Source organism: Lucilia sericata, unplaced genomic scaffold, assembly GCF_015586225.1.
Source record: "Lucilia sericata isolate MDLA Ls3-8-SP2 unplaced genomic scaffold, ASM1558622v1 Contig001559F_arrow, whole genome shotgun sequence".
Lineage (NCBI taxonomy): Eukaryota > Metazoa > Arthropoda > Insecta > Diptera > Calliphoridae > Lucilia > Lucilia sericata.
In genome coordinates, this window is record NW_023995482.1 from 68,132 (window position 1) to 90,000 (window position 21,869).

Here is a 21,869-nt window from a genome sequence, read left to right on the forward strand (position 1 = left end):
AATCAGAAAAGTGCTTCTTCGTTGGCTACGACGAAAATGTTAAAGGCTATCGTGTATGGAATCCTAACAAAAATAAAATAGAATATTCCAAAGATGTCAAATTTATATATTCAACTTCAATTGTTGCTAATAAGTCTAGCAAAATGCTGCCAACAGAAAATGTCGTTATTCGTTTAGAAGAAGATAATATTAACAATGTTGAAGAAAGAAATGACGAGATCGAAACACTAAGTTCTGAAAATGAAGATTTTGAAGACGCTGATGAAAACGCTTGTGAAAATTCAGTTTTAGTAACAAGTGATCGAATTTTAGTACCAGCATTAGGAGAAAATCCTGCAAATAGTATTAATAACTGTTCCAAAGATTTAGTTGAAGCGGAAACTAATCAAAATACACGGCGAACCATTAGAAACCCCAGAGAACTTGTACATATTAGTGAAGATAATATAATAGAAAGACGACTTCGTAACAAATCCAAACATTCTAATGATGATGCTACTGGTTTTGTGTCATTGATTCAAGAAGAACCTCGAAGTTATGATCAGGCAATGAATTCACCATATAAAAAACAATGGTATGCGGCAATGATAGAAGAACTGAAATCTTTGCGAGAAAATAACACCTGGGAATTGGTCTATGCTCCATCAGGTAAAAAGATAATAGATAATAAATGGGTATTTAAGATAAAATATCGCCTAGATGGTAATGTAGAAAGGTTTAAAGCTAGACTAGTTGCCCGTGGTTTCACACAAGATTGCAATGAGGAAGATGATAATGAAGCAGTTTGATGTGAAAACAGCCTTTCTTTATGGAGATTTAGATAAAGATGTTTATATGTGCCAGCCTGATGGGTTCAATGATGGAAGTGGCAAAGTCTGCAAATTATATAAAAGTTTGTATGGTTTGAAGCAGTCATCGCGATGCTGGAATATAAAATTTACCACGTTTATAAAACAATACAAACTAGTACAATCAGAATCAGATCCATGTGTATTCGTGAACACAGAGAAAACTTTAATATTGGCCCTTTATGTTGATGATGGTTTAATTGCGGCAACATCAAGAGAACAAATTGAATCTGTAATTTCTTATTTACGAACAAGTTTTGAGATAAAATTTTTTGATGCTGAATGCTTCCTTGGTTTAGAGATATCTCATCACTCTGATGGTTCTATAACTCTAAGTCAGACAAATTATGCTAAAAAGGTTCTTAAACGATTTAATATGGATGATTGCAATGGAGTTTCAACACCTACCGATGTAAATCAAATATACGAAAAATTCTATGATTCAAAAGATACAAAATTTCCTTTTCGTGAAGCTGTTGGAAGTCTTATATATTTGTCAATCGCAACAAGACCTGACATAAGCTTTGCAGTGGGAGTTGTAAGCCGTTTTATGGAAAATCCAAATGATGCACATGTTAATGCTGTGAAAAGAATTTTAAAATATATAAAATCAACTTTAAATTACGGAATTCATTTTGGTGGAACTGAACAACTAAGCTTATTTGGATACAGTGATGCAGACTATGCGGGCGATAAAGAAACTAGGCGATCGACATCTGGTTATGTTTTTCTATTTGGTTCAAATATTGTAAGCTGGGCTTCCGAAAGGCAAAAATCGGTTGCCTTATCAACTACGGAATCCGAACATATTGCAGCAAGTGTTGCTGTTAAAGAATTAATTTGGCTTCAACGTTTAATTAAAGATTTAACAAATATGGAGATTTCAACGGAATTTAATATGGATAATCAAAGTTCAATACGATTAATCAAAAATCCAGAATTTCATAAACGCACAAAACATATAGATGTGCGTTATCACTTCATCAGAGAAAAATATGAAGAAAATTTATTTATTTTAAATTACGTATCTTCTGAAGAACAATTGGCCGACATATTTACGAAGGCACTTCCAAAATCAAGGTTTCAATTACTAAGAGAATTACTTTATCTTAAAACTAAATAGGGCCTATGTTCTAAACAAATAGTGGGAGTGTTGAAATAATTTGTTTATTACTTGATTGTTATTCACTTTGTTTTTTAGTTTTTTTTTAACTGAATATGTTTTGTGATTTTTGTTATTTGAAATTTTTATTAATAAAAATTTGTTTTTTCATTCTTGATATTAAACCCGAAAAGAAAAGTTGAATTTAATTTGGCTCAACAGAACTAGAACTGAAATAGAACTGAACTAGAACTGAACTAGATCTGAACTAGAACTGAACTAGAACTGAACTAGAACTGACCTAGAACTAGAACTGAACTAAAACTGAATTAGAATTAAACTAGAATTGAAATTGTGTCCATTTTATTTCAAAACTTATTCTGGCAACACTTTGGGTTCTATTTGTTAGTCTATTTGCAAATAAACATTGGTATGTATATGTATGTACAAACATATGTATGTATGTAGTGTTGTTGTCATCGCTACTACTGCTGTAGTAGTGAATCTCACTTGGAGCATCCTTGTATCCAATCTCGAGTATATTAGAAAACACCGCTTGAGCTTGACCTAAATTTTCAATGAAATTTTTGTAGAAAATAATAAATAAATAAATTTTGAAATAACACAAATTGCCAGTCGTTGTTTAGCGTCATGTTCTAATTGCAAAACTTGTATCAGAATACACAGAGTACCTTGTACAAAAAAAATAAAACACACCACCCTGACTTTGTATGGGGAATGCAAGTGGAGAGAAGTGGAGAAGTCTATCATCAGTAATATTAGTTAATGCAACTAAACATGATAACTTAAATATTTAAATGAATGGGATGTAGTCTATAAGAAATTTATCAATTTGAAAGGAATTTTAGAAGTTAAGAATTATATTAGGAGAACTAAGACAGAATTAGAAGAGAATTAGAACAGAACCTGAACGGAAGTAGAACAGAACTAGAACAGAACTAGAACAGAACTAGAACAGAACTAGAACAGAACTAGAACAGAACTAGAACAGAACTAGAACAGAACTAGAACAGAACTAGAACAGAACTAGAACAGAACTAGAACAGAACTAGAACAGAACTAGAACAGAACTAGAACAGAACTAGAACAGAACTAGAACAGAACTAGAACAGAACTAGAACAGAACTAGAACAGAACTAGAACAGAAACTAGAACAGAACTACAACAGAACTAGAACAGAACTAGAACAGAACTAGAACAGATCTAGAACAGAACTAGAACAGAACTAGAACAGAACTAGAACAGAACTAGAACAGAACAGAACTAGAACAGAACTAGAACATAACTAGAACAGAACTAGAACAGAACTAGAACAGAACAAACAGAACTAGAACAGAACTAGAACAGAACTAGAACAGAACTAGAACAGAACTAGAACAGAACTAGAACAGAACTAGAACAGAACTAGAACAGAACTAGAACAGAACTAGAACAGAACTAGAACAGAACTAGAACAGAACTAGAACAGAACTAGAACAGAACTAGAACAGAACTAGAACAAAACTAGAGCAGAACTGGAACAGAACTAGAACAGAACTAGAACAGAACTAGAACAGAACTAGAACAGAACTAGAACAGAACTAGAACAGAACTAGAACAGAACTAGAACAGAACTAGAACAGAACTAGAACAAAACTAGAACAAAACTAGAACAGAACTAGAACAGAACTAGAACAGAACTAGAACAGAACTAGAACAGAACTAGAACAGAACTAGAACAGAACTAGAACAGAACTAGAACGGAACTAGAACAGAACTAGAACAGAACTAGAACAGAACTAGAACAGAACTCGAACAGAACTAGAACAGAACTAGAACAGAACTAGAACAGAACTAGAACAGAACTAGAACAGAACTAGAACAGAACTAGACCAGAACTAGAACAGAACTAGAACAGAACTAGAACAGAACTAGAACAGAACTAGAACAGAACTAGAACTGAACTAGAAGAGAACAGAACTAGAAGAGAACAGAAATAGAAGAGAACAAAACTAGAAGAGAACAGAACAGAACTAGAACAGAACTAGAACAGAACTAGAACAGAACTAGAACAGAACTAGAACAGAACTAGAACAGAACTAGAACAGAACTAGAACAGAACTAGAACAGAACTAGAACAGAACTAGAACAGAACTAGAACAGAACTAGAACAGAACTAGAACAGAACTAGAACAGAACTAGAACAGAACTAGAACGGAACTAGAACAGAACTAGAACAGAACTAGAACAGAACTAGAACAGAACTAAAGGAGAACTAGAACAGAACTAGAACAGAACTAAAGGAGAACTAGAACAGAACTAGAAAAGATCTAGAAAAGATCTAGAACAGAACTAGAACAGAACTAGAACAGAACTAGAACAGAACTAGAAAAGATCTAGAACAGAACTAGAAAAGATCTAGAACAGAACTAGAACAGAACTAGAACAGAACTAGAACAGAACTAGAACAGAACTAGAACAGAACTAGAACAGAAATAAAACAAAACTAAAACAGAACTAGCGTAAGGCTTTAACTATTTCGAGCATTCCTTGCGTTCATTTGACCATGAAGGGTACACCAAAACAAAAAGTTACTAAATAACACTGAAACAAGGTCAGCATTGCACTCATCTTCCAAAGACAACCTTCCCAGCTGGTTTTCATTCATAAACTTCGACCGAGAAATGTACTTGAAAAAAAAGATGAAACAGAATCAGTTGTTATTTAAAACATTATTGTCCCCTTCCACAACTTTATAATGCAATCGATCTTTCTCTCTCTGTTACTCCTCACTGAAGTGCAACAAGTATTTGAAAAACTATTTATTTAACCTTCACCTACTTACAAACGAAAACAAACTACTTGCAACAAACAACTCAATGTCACAACCAATGCATAAAGGAAAAACCACTTTCACCCCCTGGTTCCGTAAACACTTGATGTGTGTTGCGTCTTCTTCTCTAGCCGCAAACAAAATTGCTCCTCTGCTAATGTAAACTGAAGGTCTGCAACAGCATTAGATTAATTGCAAATTTCGTTTAGTTTTCCTATACGAGTTGCCCCTCAAACCTCAACAGTTTTTGCTAAAATGTTGCATGCTGCTGTATCAGTGCGTTTTCTGTTTGTTTTCATTAATACTATTTAATGCAACACTGACATTGATGAATGTCAGCGCGCGAGAGAGTGAGAACGAGTAAAGATTGTGTGAGTGCGAGTGGGTCTCTATGAGTTGTTGCGTTTAAAGGCCAACAACTAGATGAAAATATACTCGAACACAGACCCCCACATTTTACACCGCTAAATCCCATCCAATCAATAAAATATGCGGCACTTAGACATCGCTTGTGTCTCCATCTGTCTGTCTCTCTGTCTGGTGGCACAAACAAGTAGTCGTTGAGTCGTCATCGTCAGCCACCAACAATTGCATTAGAACACGCTTGTCTATTCATTCAATTAAATAGATTTTTAAATGGTTTTTCCAAAGCAAAAACAAAAAAATAAACTTAATGCAGTTCTGGTTACAACATCTCATCTTGTTTTACATATTTCTAACAAAGATTAATGTGAAATGTGATTTTGGGGGCCAGCAGCAGCAGCAGTTAAAATTTCCATTTGTTTCAAATGTTTTAGGTCAAGGTGAATGACGTTTAAAGGGATTTTCTTTTTGGTTCTCACTCTCCATAATCTGTAGAGTTTGCTGTTATAGAGAGAGACATTGAAACTGACATTTGATGGTCATTTAGGTGCATTTAAAGTTTGTACTTGTTGCAAGCATCTTGTTTATTATTTTACAGTCTGTTAGTTTTATTGTTTTTTGCCACAAATACACAGAAAAAAATCTAAGTTATTTAAAGATGCAAATTTTGAAGGAGACATTTATCGTTTGTGGAAGAATACAAAATAAAATATTCATGAAATTTAATATTATTTAAATGAATTGCAAATTGCATTCATTATTCACGGGAACATAAATCTTGGAAAATTATTTAAAAAACAAAACAGAACTTTACAAAGAATTAGAACAAAACTCGAAAAGAACTAGAACGGACCTAGAACAGAACTAGAACAGAACTAGAACAGAACTAGAACAGAACTAGAAAAGAACTAGAACAGAACTAGAACAGAACTAGAACAGAACTAGAACTAGAACAGAACTAGAACAGAACAGAACTAGAAAAGAACTAGAACAGAACTAGAACAGAACTAGAACAGAACTAGAACAGAACTAGAACAGAACTAGAACAGAACTAGAACAGAACTAGAACAGAACTAGAACAGAACTAGAACAGAACTAGAACAGAACTAGAACAGAACTAGAACAGAACTAGAACAGAACTAGAACAGAACTAGAACAGAACTGGAACAGAACTGGAACAGAACTAGAACAGAACAGAACTAGAACTAGAACAGAACAGAACAGAACAGAACAGAACAGAACAGAACTAGAACAGAACTAGAACAGAACAGAACAGAACAGAACAGAACAGAACAGAACAGAACAGAACAGAACTAGAACAGAACTAGAACAGAACTAGAACAGAACTAGAACAGAACTAGAACAGAACTAGAACAGAACTAGAACAGAACTAGAACAGAACTAGAACAGAACTAGAACAGAACTAGAAACTAGAACAGAACTAGAACAGAACTAGAACAGAACTAGAACAGAACTAGAACAGAACTAGAACAGAACTAGAAACTAGAACTAGAACAGAACTAGAACAGAACTAGAACAGACTAGAACAGAACTAGAACAGAACTAGACCACTAACTAGAACAGAACTAGAACAGAACTAGAACGAACAGAACAGAACTAGAACAGAACTAGAACAGAACTAGAACAGAACTAGAACAGAACTAGAACAGAACTAGAACAGAACTAGAACAGAACTAGAACAGAACTAGAACAGAACTAGAACAGAACTAGAACAGAACTAGAACAGAACTAGAACAGAACTAGAACAGAACTAGAACAGAACTAGAACAGACTAGAACAGAACTAGAACAGAACTAGAACAGAACTAGAACAGAACTAGAACAGAACTAGAACAGAACTAGAACGAACTAGAAACAGAACTAGAACAGAACTAGAACTAGAACTAGAACAGAACTAGAACAGAAAGACCTAGAAAAGAACTAGAACAGAACTAGAACAGAACTAGAACAGAACTAGAACAGAACTGGAACAGAACTAGAACAGAACAGAACTAGAACAGAACAGAACTAGAACAGAACAGAACTAGAACAGAACTAGAACAGAACTAGAACAGAACTAGAACAGAACTAGAACAGAACTAGAACACTAGAACAGAACAGAACTAGAACAGAACTAGAACAGAACTAGAACAGAACTAGAACAGAACTAGAACAGAACTAGAACAGAACTAGAACAGAACTAGAACAGAACTAGAACAGAACTAGAACAGAACTAGAACAGAACTAGAACAGAACTAGAACAGAACTAGAACAGAACTAGAATAGAACAGAACTAGAACAGAACTAGAACACTAGAACAGAACTAGAACAGAACTAGAACAGAACTAGAACAGAACTAGAACAGAACTAGAACAGAACTAGAACAGAACTAGAACAGAACTAGAACAGAACTAGAACAGAACTAGAACAGAACTAGAACAGAACTAGAACAGAACTAGAACAGAACTAGAACAGAACTAGAACAGAACTAGAACAGAACTAGAACAGAACTAGAACAGAACTAGAACAGAACTAGAACAGAACTAGAACAGAACTAGAACAGAACTAGAACAGAACTAGAACACAACTAGAACACAACTAGAACAGAACTAGAACAGAACTAGAACAGAACTAGAACAGAACAGAACTAGAACAGAACTAGAACAGAACTAGAACAGAACTAGAACAGAACTAGAACAGAACTAGAACAGAACTAGAACAGAAAGAACAGAACTAGAACAGAACTAGAACAGAACTGAACAGAACTAGACAGAACAGAACTAGAACAGAACTAGAACAGAACTAGAAACTAGAACAGAACTAGAACAGAACTAGAACAGAACTAGAACAGAACTAGAACAGAACTAGAACAGAACTAGAACAGAACTAGAACAGAACTAGAACAGAACTAGAACAGAACTAGAACAGAACTAGCACAGAACTAGAACAGAACTAGAACAGACCTAGAACAGAACTAGAACAGAACTAGAACAAACTAGAACAGAACTAGAACAGAACTAGAACAGAACTAGAACAGAACCAGAACTAGAACAGAACTAGAACCAGAATAGAACTAGAAACTAGAACAGAACCAGACCAGAACTAGAACAGAACTAGAACAGAACTAGAACAGAACTAGAACAGAACTAGAACAGAACTAGAACAGAACAGAACTAGAACAGAACTAGAACAGAACTAAAACAGAACTAGAACAGAACTAGAACAGTTACGATAGTTTTTGTAAGCCTAAAGCACGTAGTAGAGCTTAGTTTAAACAATCAGAGCTTTTTGTATTTGGTTTCCAGATGATATATAGTTTTGCTATAATCTTTGAGTTTTTAAAGCAAAAGATGAACTTTAAGATTAATTAAACTGTTTTTTTTTCTATTTGATCAAAAATATATAGTGGTGATGTTGGTTATTTGTTTTTCGTTTTAAATTTTATAAATTTTTAATAGCGTCGTTTTAGTTAATTATTTTTGTAATTTAATTAATTATTTTTACTTCACTACTAATAACAAAATATTGCCAATATTAATCCCTGTTAAAATAAAGAAAATTATAGTAACAATGACTTACCCGATCTTTCATTCAATTCCATATCTATAAATTCATCCGAGGAAGAAATCGAATCGTTGCTATCACTACTCAAAGTAGAAGAATTAAGCAAATGTTGTTGATGCTGCTGCTGCTGTTGGTGATGATGTTGCTGAAGCTGCTGATTATGTTGATGTTGCAGAGTCAATTGCTGTTGTGACAATTGTTGCTGTTGCTGGTTATTAGCAGAATTTGTGGCTTCTCGTGGAAGCTGTTGTTGCTGCTGCTTAGCTGTTTCATTGTTGTTTATAATTAAAGGTACTGTTGTAGCTGATGTTTGTGTTATAGTTGTTGATGATGTTGCATTGTTATTGTTGTTATTTACAAGAGTATTTAGTGGAGCTGTTGTTGAGGATGAGGGTGTACAGGAACTGGCCGCTAATTCTTCAATACTGTGGAGAGTTGATCTTGTACTGGTCGTGGTAGAGGTGGCTGTTGTTGTAGCATGTTGCTGCTGCTGCTGCTGCTGTTGTTGTGTTGTATGATGTGTATTGTTGTTGTTGTTGATATTGGCAGTGTTTGGGGGTGTTGTATCATTAGTTGTTGTAGCTGTTGTGGTAGTTATATGATTTTCATTGAGAGCATTAACACGACTTTCCAAGCCACCATGATTGACTCCCCTCTCTGTATTAGTATTAAGATTATGATGTAAAGTAAGTGATGAAGATGAAGTAGTAGTGTTGGCTGCTGCAGAGGAAGATGAACTGGCAATGCCATAATCTAATAGATTATGATTATCGGCTGTTGTTACTCTTTGTAGAATTTCATTCGGTGGTGACATTTGTCTGGCTGTTAAATTATTATTTGGTAAATAGTGATGCGTTTGTGTTGTCGTTTCGGCAGTGCTTTGTACTTCATTACCTTTCAGCGTTAAATAATGTGAACTATTAGCTGTGGACACATTATTATTATTATTGTTATTATTATTTGTATTAAGGTTCTGTGTAGCTTCTCTGGCAAATAGTAGATTAGAAAACGTGGGTGCATTAACAACACCCGCCGTTGTATTCAGCTTCTGTAGGCCACTCATTATATGATTACTTTCTATAGTCCCCATTAAGGGTGGTAAACCTTTAAAATTTGTATTTGTTTCATTAATTAGATTAGCACCTCCCATTATAGAGCTGGAGCCTCCGGAAAATTTCAAATCACATAAAGCACCCAAAGAAACACCAGCATCTAAATTAGCATCTATGGCAGAATGGCGATGATCGAGTAGCGCAGATTGTTGTATACATGTGGTAAAAGTACTATAGTCACTTTTAGCCATGGACATTTCTCCTTTGGAGTTATTGGAGGGTGTTGTTGTTTCGTACATAAAAGAAGTGGTACTGGGTGTACTACCAGCTGCCAACATGTGATCTTTATGGTGATGCATATTGGTATTGTTGTTGTTGTTGCTGTTAGTATTATTATTGTTGTGATTAATGCTAGTATTGTTATTATTGTTGTTGTGGTTATACGATGCACTATTTGCCAATAGAGGCACTGAAAAATCGTCCATATTAAGCCACTCTAGTGTCTTGGGAAATGTTGCGTTAGCAGGGCGAGCTAAAATGAAAGAATAAAACAAATTAATAAAATTCTCTTAACACAGTCGTTTTTAGACAGATTTCTAATCAGAACTTTCCTTCTAGTCTAGTATAGTCTAGTCTATAGTCTAGTCTATAATCTAGTCTATAGTCTAGTCTATAGTCTTGTCTATAGCCTAGTCTATAGTCTAGTCTATAGTCTAGTCTATAGTCTAGTCTATAGTCTAGTCTATAGTCTAGTCTACAGTCTAGTCTATAGTCTAGTCTACAGTCTAGTCTAAAGTTTAGTCTATAGTCTAGTCTATAGTCTAGTCTATAGTCTAGTCTATAGTCTAGCCTATTCTGGAACTAGAACAGAACTAGAACAGAACTAGATCAGAACAGAACTAGAACAGAACTAGAACAGAACTAGAACAGAACTAGAACAGAACTAGAACAGAACTAGATCAGAACAGAACTAGAACAGAACTAGAATAGAACTAGAACAGAACTAGAACAGAACTAGAACAGAACTAGAACAGAACTAGAACAGAACTAGAACAGAACTAGAACAGAACTAGAACAGAACTAGAACAGAACTAGAACAGAACTAGAACAGAACTAGAACAGAACTAGAACAGAACTAGAACTGAACTAGAACAGAACTAGAACAGAACTAGAACAGAACTAGAACAGAACTAGAACAGAACTAGAAACAGAACTAGAACAGAACTAGAACAGAACTAGAACAGAACTAGAACAGAACTAGAACAGAACTAGAACAGAACTAGAACAGAACTAGAACAGAACTAGAACAGAACTAGAACAGAACAGAACTAGAACAGAACTAGAACAGAACTAGAACAGAACTAGAACAGAACTAGAACAGAACTAGAACAGAACTAGAACAGAACTAGAACAGAACTAGAACAGAACTAGAACAGAAACTAGAACAGAACTAGAACAGAACTAGAACAGAACTAGAACAGAACTAGAACAGAACTAGAACAGAACTAGAACAGAACTAGAACAGAACTAGAACAGAACTAGAACAGAACTAGAACAGAACTAGAACAGAACTAGAACAGAACTAGAACAGAACTAGAACAGAACTAGAAACAGAACTAGAACAGAACTAGAACAGAACTAGAACAGAACTAGAACAGAACTAGAACAGAACTAGAACAGAACTAGAACAGAACTAGAACAGAAACTAGAACAGAACTAGAACAGAACTAGAACAGAACTAGAACAGAACTAGAACAGAACTAGAACAGAACTAGAACAGAACTAGAACAGAACTAGAACAGAACTAGAACAGAACTAGAACAGAACTAGAACAGAACTAGAACAGAACTAGAACAGAACTAGAAACAGAACTAGAACAGAACTAGAACAGAACTAGAACAGAACTAGAACAGAACTAGAACAGAACTAGAACAGAACTAAGAAACAGAACTAGAACAGAACTAGAACATAAACTAGACAGAACTAGAACAGAACTAGAACTAGAACAGAACTTGAACAGAACTAGAACAGAACTAGAACAGAACTAGAACAGAACTAGAACAGAACAGAACAGAACAGAACTAGAACAGAACAGAACAGAACAGAACAGAACTAGAACAGAACTAGAACTAGAACAGAACTAGAACAGAACTAGAACAGAACTAGAACAGAACTAGAACAGAACTAGAACAGAACTAGAACAGAACTAGAACAGAACTAGAACGAACTAGAACAGAACTAGAACAGAACTAGAACAGAACTAGAACAGAACTAGAACAGAACTAGAACAGAACTAGAACAGAACTAGAACAGAACTAGAAAAGAACTAAAACAGAACTAGAACAGAACTAGAACAGAACTAGAACAGAACTAGAACAGAACTAGAACAGAACTAGAAGAGAACTAGAACAGAACTAGAACAGAACTAGAACAGAACTAGAACAGAACTAGAACAGAACTAGAACAAAACTAGAACAGAACTAGAACAGAACTAGAACAGAACTAGATCAGAACAGAACTAGAACAGAACTAGAACAGAACTAGAACAGAACTAGAACAGAACTAGAACAGAACTAGAACAGAACTAGAACAGAACTAGAACAGAACTAGAACAGAACTAGAACAGAACTAGAACAGAACTAGAACAGAACTAGAACAGAACTAGAACAGAACTAGAACAGAACTAGAACAGAACTAGAACAGAACTAGAACAGAACTAGAACAGAACTAGAACAGAACTAGAACAGAACTAGAACAGAACTAGAACAGTACTAGAACAGAACTAGAACAGAACTAGAACAGAACTAGAGCAGAACTGGTACAGAATTAGAGTCTAGTCTACAGTTTAGGCTATAGCAGAACTAGAACAGAACTGGAAGATGATTTCTTTCTTTAGGAAACTTTCTTCCTCGATAAGTGTTCTATAGAAACGTGTCATTCTTGAACAGTTTTCTATAGAAAAGCATTTTCCTTAAACTATAGCTAAATAATTATCATTTATTTACTCTTATTTTTATAATATTCGCCATTTGTACTCATTATTTTAAACGCCACTGTAGGAATAAAATTAAACAACTTTAAAAAAAAGCTTATTTTAACAAAATAAACTTTAAAAACTTCCAAAATAATATGGCAACATTGGCCACTAAAGTTATTTAACATTTGCGCATGCGTTAATGACGTTTCATAAAGAAACAAACAAGATAACAAAAAGAATAACTCCAACAAAAAGTCACTCAACTAAACCAAAACAAAAGCCGCAACAAGTTTAGCCGCAATGTTTATACGAGTGTTTATTTAACTCACACAATTAAAAACAACAAATAATAACAACAACAATAAGACTTGATAATGAAAATGAAAAGCAAACCAGTTGAAAGCGAAAGCAAAAGTGCTTTTACAAATTACCAAAGAGAAAAAGAGACCTATAGAGAGTTTAAATAAAAAGACAGACAGAGAGAGAGAGAGAGACTTTTAAGTTTACCCAATTTTATTTTTTGCCTGACATACTAAACTATTTTTTCTTTTGTAGCGCATGCATAAATAAACATACACAGCAAAAGAAAGAATATAAAAAACAAAGCAGAAAGTTAAAAATTACAGAGAATACTAAAAAAAGAAGATAATGCAAAAAACTGAAATAAATTCTGTAGAATAACAAATAAAATTTATACTGATAAAAAAACTAAACATAAAAAAGCAGGATATAAGATAAAAAATACAAAAACAAAGTATATAGTTTTTGTATTTTGTTCTTGTTTTGAGGAATGGGGAAAGAAATTCCAAACAATTATCCGCACCCCATTTTGCGAGACAACACAACTAGAACAACAAATTAAAAGACAACCTAAAACACAGTAACAGACTTTAGCAACAACAACAATAAATAAGATCTTTATAAGACCAAGAAATGAAATTGAAATTTCCGCTACAGTAACAATAACAAAAAAAAAAGACAACAATAAAGAAACAAAATACACACAGCTGCTTTAATATGTCTGACAACAAGAAAAAAAAAGCTTTTTTTCTTGCTGTCATTCTTTTGCTTCTTCTAAGTGTATTTTCTTGCATCATATAGCAATAAGAATGACAATCAAGCGTTTTTTTAAGAAATAAGCGATTTTAACTTGGTATTTGTACTTTCTTAGACAGTTTTCTATAGGAAAATGTGTCTGTTGTTTTCTATAAGAAAACATCTTCAGTTCTAGTTCTGTTCTACTTCAGTTCTAGGTAAGTTCTATTTTATTTATAACCAGTTCTAGTTCCAGTTCAGTTCCAATTCAGTTTTAGTTCAGTTCTAGTTCAGTTCTAGTTCTGCTTTAGTTCTGTTCTAGTTCAGTTCTAGCTCAGCTCCAGTTCAGTTATAGTTCAATTCTAGTTCAGTTCTAGTTCAGTACTAGTTTAGTTCTAGTTCAGTTCTAGTTCAGTTCTAGTTCAGTTCTAGTTCAGTTTTAGTTAAGTTCTAGTTCAGTTCTAGTTCAGTTCTACTTCAGTTCTAGTTCAGTTCTACTTCAGTTCTAGTTCAGTTCTAGTTCAGTTCTAGTTCAGTTCTAATTCAATTCTAGTTCAGTTCTAGTTCAGTACTAGTTCACTTCTAGTTCAGTTCTAGTTCAGTTCTAGTTAAGTACTAGTTCAGTTCTAGTTCAGTTCTAGTTCAGTTCTAGTTCAGTTCTAGTTCAATTCTAGTTCAATTCTAGTTTAGTTCTAGTTCAGTTCTAGTTCAGTTCTAGTTCAGTTCTAGTTCAGTTCTAGTTCAGTTCTGGTTTAATTCTAGTTCAGTTCTAGTTCAGTTTTAGTTCAGTTCTAGTTCAGTTCTAGTTCAGTTCTAGTTCAGTTAGTTCTAGTTCAGTTCTAGTTCAGTTCTAGTTAAGTACTAGTTCAGTTCTAGTTCAGTTCTAGTTCAGTTCTGGTTTAATTCTAGTTCAGTTCTAGTTCAGTTCTAGTTAAGTACTAGTTCAGTTCTAGTTCAGTTCTAGTTCAGTTCTAGTTCAGTTCTAGTTCAATTCTAGTTTAGTTCTAGTTCAGTTCTAGTTCAGTTCTAGTTCAGTTCTAGTTCAGTTCTAGTTCAGTTCTAGTTCAGTTCTAGTTCAGTTCTAGTTCAGTTCTAGTTCAGTTCTAGTTCAGTTCTAGTTCAGTTCTAGTTCAGTTCTAGTTCAGTTCTAGTTCAGTTCTAGTTCAGTTCTAGTTCAGTTCTAGTTCAGTTCTGGTTTAATTCTAGTTCAGTTCTAGTTCAGTTCTAGTTCAGTTTTAGTTCAGTTCTAGTTAAGTTCTAGTTCAGTTCTAGTTCAGTTCTACTTCAGTTCTAGTTCAGTTCTACTTCAGTTCTAGTTCAGTTCTAGTTTCTAGTTCAGTTCTAGTTCAGTTCTAATTCAATTCTAGTTCAGTTCTAGTTCAGTACTAGTTCACTTCTAGTTCAGTTCTAGTTCAGTTCTAGTTAAGTACTAGTTCAGTTCTAGTTCAGTTCTAGTTTAGTTCTAGTTCAGTTCTAGTTCAGTTCTAGTTCAATTCTAGTTTAGTTCTAGTTCAGTTCTAGTTCAGTTCTAGTTCAGTTCTAGTTCAGTTCTAGTTCAGTTCTAGTTCTAGTTCAGTTCTGGTTTAATTCTAGTTCAGTTCTAGTTCAGTTCTAGTTCAGTTTTAGTTCAGTTCTAGTTCAGTTCTAGTTCAGTTCTAGTTTAGTTCTAGTTCAGTTCTAGTTCAGTTCTAGTTCAGTTCTAGTTTAGTTCTAGTTCAGTTCTAGTTCAGTTCTAGTTCAGTTCTAGTTCAGTTCTAGTTCAGTTCTAGTTCAGTTCTAGTTCAGTTCTAGTTCAGTTCTAGTTCAGTTCTAGTTCAGTTTAGTTCAGTTCTGGTTTAATTCTAGTTCAGTTCTAGTTCAGTTCTAGTTCAGTTTTAGTTCAGTTCTAGTTCAGTTCTAGTTCAGTTCAGTTCTAGTTCAGTTCTAGTTTAGTTCTAGTTCAGTTCTAGTTCAGTTCTAGTTCAGTTCTAGTTCAGTTCTAGTTCAGTTCTAGTTCAGTTCTAGTTCAGTTCTAGTTCAGATCTAGTTCAGTTCTAGTGCAGTTATAGTTTAGTTCTAGTTCAGGTTCAGTTCTAGTTCAGTTCTAGTTCAATTCTAGTTTAATTCTAGGTTCTAGTGCAGTTCTAGTTGGTTCCTAGTTCAGTTCTGGTTTAGTTCTATTTTATTTCTAGTTCAGTTCAAAGTATATTAATAAAGTAGCATCACTTGAACAGCTGACTATTTTTTTTAAACTGATAAATGAAGAAAATTGTCAAAGTTTGTTTTGAAAATTGTTAACATTGTTTACGTCGCCATTTTTAAATTGTGTTTTGCTATTTGTTAAAATTTGTGAAAAGTGAATTAAAAGTGGTTTTAAAGTAGTTTAAAAGTGTAATAAATTGTATAATATATAATAATATAATTAAATCGTTAATATCTTTAACTTAAAAGTAATATTTTTTATTTATGTTTTGTTCACATTGTTTTTCAAGGAAATTTTATTTTGACACAATCTTAAATTATTCCAAAAACAAAATACATGTGGTTGTTGTAGATGTTGTTGTACAACAAGAGATGTCGCTACTTTATTAATATACTTTGGTTCAGTTTTATAAATTCACCATTGACAACACTTTTTTGCAACTAGAGCTAGTTGTGTTATTTCTATTTTGCACTTTGTCTTATTTTTTTTTTTTTTCAAATAAACCATTCATCCATCCATTTTGACTAACATTAAAACTTATGCCATATTGAATAAATAACAGAAAACAACAACAAAAACTACAATAACAAAAAAACACATGCTTTTTGTTTTTGCTTGCACTATTAGTAATTCGCTCTAACACTTCCACTGTCATTGTCATCATTAAGATGATAATGATCATTAACAAACTTAATCTCTTTTGGGCGAGAAAAAAAAGGCAACGAGAATAAATAAAAAACTTTTAATTCAACAAAACAAGGAATGAGTATATGTTAAGTAAGGGGATGTCTAGTTGTTGTTGTTATTATTATTGTATTTCATAAATGCAATAAAATAGTAGAAGAAAAAAGTATGTGGGTATGATTTAATTTTCTCTGTGAGATTTTATTTTTAAAGTAAATTTTAGTTTCTTTTTATTTCGCACTTTTTTTAATGTTCTTTGTTGTTCTTTTTGCTTATTTTTTGTGCAATTTTTTTCATTTCATCTACAAATTCCTAGCACAATGGAAAATAATTTATACTATGAGTTCTTTTCTTCTGCTGTTGCTTTTATAAAAGTAAATTTGCAGATGTTGTTTTTGTTTCTTTTTACCATTCGTGGGGGTATTTTAGATGCAGAGGTGGGTAGTGGTGGTGTATGAGGTTTTTAATGTTCTGTTGCTGTTGGCTTGTGTTCTCGTAGGCTGACAGCCAGCCGGGCCCGACACTGCAGTAGTAGTAGCAAGAGCAAGTCAGTCAGTCAGTAAGGCATAAACACACATTATATGTTGTTTTTGTTGTTCTTTTTTCAGTTGTGCAAACTGCGAATATGTTCATTTCATTTATTTAATTCATAGGGGAACTAGTGCTAAATGAAGTTTTTTTCTTTTGTCACACTGAGTTGTGCAATGTTTGAATGAAGGTGGGTTAGGTGGGTCATGATTTATAAAACAGGTAGGTACCTATTCGTAACTGTTTTGTATATTAAAGGGCTACAGTGCGTATACGCAATATATTTTATTGAAAAAGTGTACTATCAGAAATTTTTCTATATAAAAAATGTATTTTGGGACAAATTTTTAGTCTGTCTTACACAACTCTCAAAAAATGTGTTCAGTTCTTCTAAATCAATTCAAGTTCTAGTTCAGCTTAATTTTAATTCTAGTTCAGTTCTAGTTTAATTCTAAATCCGTCCTAGTTTAGTTCTAGTTGATTCCTAAGTCAGTTCTAGTTCAGTTCTATTTCTGCTCTAATACAGTAATAGTTCAGTACTAGTTAAGTTCTAGTTCAGATTTAGTTCAAGTCTAGTTCAGATATAATCAGTTATAGGTCTGTTCTACATATTTCAGTTTTATATACACCAGGTTCGCGTTCTAGTTAATTGCAAACGTAAATCTGTTCTAGTTCTGTTATAGTTCAGTTCTAGTTCTTTTCTAGTTCTGTTCTAGTTCTGTTCTAGTTCAGTTCTAGTTCTGTTCTTGTTCTGTTCTAGTTCTGTTCTAGTTCTGTTCTGTTCTAGTTCTGTTCTAGTTCTAGTTCTGTTCTAGTTCTGTTCTACTTCTGTTCTAGTTCTGTTTTAGTTCTGTTCTAGTTCTGTTCTAGTTCTGTTATAGTTCTGTTCTAGTTCTGTTCTAGTTCTGTTCTAGTTCTGTTCTAGTTCTGTTCTAGTTCTAGTTCTATTCTAGTTCTAGTTACCTCAGTTCTACCTCAGTTCTACCTCAGTTCTACCTCAGTTTCTAGTTCAGTTCTAGTTCAGTTCTAGTTCAGTTCTAGTTCAGTTCTAGTTCTGTTCTAGTTCTGTTCTAGTTCTGTTCTAGTTCTGTTCTAGTTCTGTTCCAGTTCTGTTCTAGTTCTGTTCTAGTTCTGTTCCAGTGTCTGTTCTAGTTCTGTTCTAGTTCTGTTCTAGTTCTGTTCTAGTTCTGTTCTAGGACTGTTCTAGTTTTGTTCTAGTTCTGTTCTAGTTCTATTCTAGTTCTGTTCTAGTTCTGTTCTAGGACTGTTCTAGTTCTGTTCTAGTTCTGTTCTAGTTGTGTTCTAGTTCTTCTAGTTCTGTAAGCTAGTTCTGTTCTGTTCTAGTTCTGTTCTAGTTCTGTCTAGTTCTGTTCTAGTTCTGTTCTAGTTCTGTTCTAGTTCTGTTCTAGTTCTGTTTCTAGTTCTGTTCTAGTTCTGTTCTAGTTTCTGTTCTAGTTCTGTTTTAGTTCTGTTCTAGTTCTGTTCTAGTTCTGTTCTAGTTCTGTTCTAGTTCTGTTCTAGTTCTGTTCTAGTTCTGTTTTCTTCTAGTTCTGTTCTAGTTCTGTTCTAGTTCTGTTCTAGTTCTGTTCTAGTTCTGTTCTAGTTCTGTTCTAGTTCTGTTCTAGTTCTGTTCTAGTTCTGTTCTAGTTCTGTTCTAGTTCTGTTCTAGTTCTGTTCTAGTTCTGTTCTAGTTCTGTTCAAGTACTGTTCTAGTTCAGTTCTAGTTCCGTTCTTGTTCTGCTCTAGTTCTGTTCTAGTTCTGTTCTAGTTCTGTTCTAGTTCTGTTCTAGTTCTGTTCTAGTTCTGTTCTAGTTCTGTTCTAGTTCTGTTCTAGTTCTGTTCTAGTTCTGTTCTAGTTCTGTTCTAGTACTGTTCTAGTTCTGTCCTAGTTCTGTTCTAGTAATGTTCCAGTTCTGTCCTAGTTCTGTTCTAGTACTGTTCTAGTTCTGTTCTAGTTCTGTTCTAGTTCTATTCTAGTTCTGTTATAGTTCTGTTCTAGTTCTGTACTAGTTCTGTTCTAGTTCTGTACTAGTTCAGTTCTAGTTCTGTTCTAGTTCTGTTCTAGTCCTGTTCTAGTTCTATTCTAGTTCTGTTATAGTTCTGTTCTAGTTCTGTTCTAGTTGTGTTCCAGTCCTGTTCTAGTTCTGTTTATGTTCTGATCAAGTTCTGTTCTAGTTCTTTTCAATATAACTATTCTATAAATAAATCTTAATTTTTTTCTAAAACTTACCTTTTCTTTAGTTAAATTCCTTGAAAAATTACGCCGACCTGCATTTAAACCGCATTTATAATAAAAAACCACCATAAAGCGGGACTTAGTTGGCACACCAAAGCCATAATAAACCAACGATAATTGACAAAATGCAAAAAAAACAACAACAAATACGGTAAAGAATCAGTAGAGGGAAAAGAAAACAACACAACACACGGCGTAAGCGACAAAATAGGAATTAAAAATATGCAAAAAATAACAACAACAAAACACTAATAAAACACGAAAACGACGACTACGACAACAACGTTTCACAGATGATGATGATGAGAATGGCGGTTGATGGCGACACAGTAATACACTAAACTTTTTTTAAGAAGATTTCTGGCATTTGGTTTGACGTTATTAAGATTTTTTTTATGTTTTTTAGGGGTTAACACTTTTTTTTTAATTTAGTTAATTTTTGTTTAATTATTTAATTAAAGTAGAAGGCAACATGTGAAATAATAAGAAAGAGCTTTTTTTGTTTTTCTTTTTTTTATTTATATTATTTTAAAGAGAGGGAGAGTAGAGTAAATTTGTGATGTTAATGATGAGGTTTTTAGAGGTTTTTTTTAAAGATACTTTTTTTTGGTTTTAATTTAATTAGTATTTAGATTTTTGTTTAAAATTTTATTTATTTTTGTTTATTTATAATTTTATTTAATTTATATACAATTTTTAGTTAATTATTTTTATTTTTTCTGCTTTTTAAAAGAGAAAAAATACCGTTGCTTGCTTGTTCTTGTTTAAGATTTTTTTGCTTCAGTTTTTTTTAGAGATTTTTAGATTTTTATGTTAAATTTGTTAAACATTTTTTATATTTGCAAAATTTTAATAATTTTTCTTTTAAATTATTCATATAATTTATTTAAACTTTTACTTTTTCTTTAATAATTTTCCTTGATTTTTGCCATTTAACGTTGTGCAGGAAAATGTATCTGATTTTTTGTCGTTTATTCTTTGCGTTTGATATTCCAGTTGTCTCGGCTTTGAATTTTGTTGTTGTTGTAGGTTTCTTGTTGTTGGTTTTTTTTTTCGGGTATATAGAATGATTAGCTGTGTATGGTGCACTACTAAAAGGAAATTAGGTCTGTAGGCCAACGACGCACTTGGTGAGATTGTCTGTTGTTGCTGCTTACGAAAAACGGAATTTGACGTTAGACACAAGAATTAAAGAAAACCGACTGACCGACCGACCGAACGTCTAAAATTTAGCAGACAACAACACCATTAAAACATAAAATGTTCTAAAACTTTCATTTTCTTTTACAATATTTATAATTTTTTCAACTTTTTTTTTATAAATTATATTGCTTTTATAATTAAACTCTTAAAGAATTTCTTTTTTGCAAACAATCAAACGAAAAAATAGCATTTATTCTTAATTTTTTTTATTATTTCCTCAAAACACGACACAATTCACTAAAAACCAAAAAAAGCACTCAACACTTTATAGACGAAGGTAAAGGCGAAGGCCTAAACTGTTACTAAAAACAGCAGCAAAACAAACCAACGACAATTTACTCATTTAATAAAAACACAGCAAAAAAACAAGAACAATCGCAAAATACCCCTAAATTCTTATACTCTCCTATACTCCTCTTTCTTCTAAACTTAATCACACACTCACTCACAAACACGCAAAAAAGCCCCTACTCTAACCTCCCTACCTACCCTTTATAAAAAAAATGCATAACAAAATAAAAGCAAAGCACAAAGCAAAAAAAAACTCTGTAAATTAAATCAACCTAATTTTGTTCTTTTCTTTTATTCCTACACTAACCTAAATTTATTATGCATTAGAAGGGGACAAAAAGCTTTTTTTTTACATTTTCTTCTACACATTTGTTTAAACTTATTCCTTGTCTATCTTTTATTTCTGCTCTCTTTAATAAGCACAAACAGAAATTTAATGCAAAAAATCGCAAAATAACCAACAACAACGTTCATTAAACGTACTTGGCCTTTAATTTGCTATTTGAAGAACAAGGACAGCTTTAGTTCTACTTTTGAATGCAAAAAAAAAACCAAAACACACACAACAAGTGATAACAGTGTGGTTAACTTTGGAAAAGCGTTTAAATTGAATAAACTTTAATAGCAAAGGTATGTTTTAAATAGAAAGCGCTACATATACAAACGGAATAGCTAAAAGCAGGAAAACAAAATTATAAAAATAAAGCTTTGTTGGGGTAAACAAATAAAAGCTTAATACTAAAGAAAACTGTTTTATCATTACGATGATTTCATGCTAGATAGATAGATAGATAGATAGATAGATAGATAGATAGATAGATAGATAGATAGTAGATAGATAGATAGATAGATAGATAGATATATAGATAGATAGATAGATAGATAGATAGTAGATAGATAGATAGATAGATAGATAGATAGATAGATAGATAGATAGATAGATAGAGATAGATAGATAGATAGATAGATAGA

General features: G+C 33.0%; 1 protein-coding gene across 1 annotated transcript; it reads right to left on the reverse strand.

Moving 5' to 3' along the window:
• Positions 1–8,685: 8,685 nt before the first annotated feature.
• Positions 8,686–20,106, reverse strand: LOC119611944 (putative uncharacterized protein DDB_G0271606). Its single transcript, XM_037967636.1, has 2 exons — positions 19,398–20,106; positions 8,686–10,293 (listed from the first exon to the last, which is right to left on the reverse strand). Exon 2 carries the CDS (start codon positions 10,244–10,246, stop codon positions 8,705–8,707), a length of 1,542 nt encoding a protein of 513 aa, XP_037823564.1. The 5' UTR covers positions 10,247–10,293; positions 19,398–20,106; the 3' UTR covers positions 8,686–8,704.
• Positions 20,107–21,869: the final 1,763 nt, after the last annotated feature.

Excerpts from the sequence above, each read along its gene's own strand:
- LOC119611944 (XM_037967636.1), bottom strand. The coding sequence starts at position 10,246 with ATGGACGATTTTTCAGTGCCTCTATTGGCAAATAGTGCATCGTATAAC.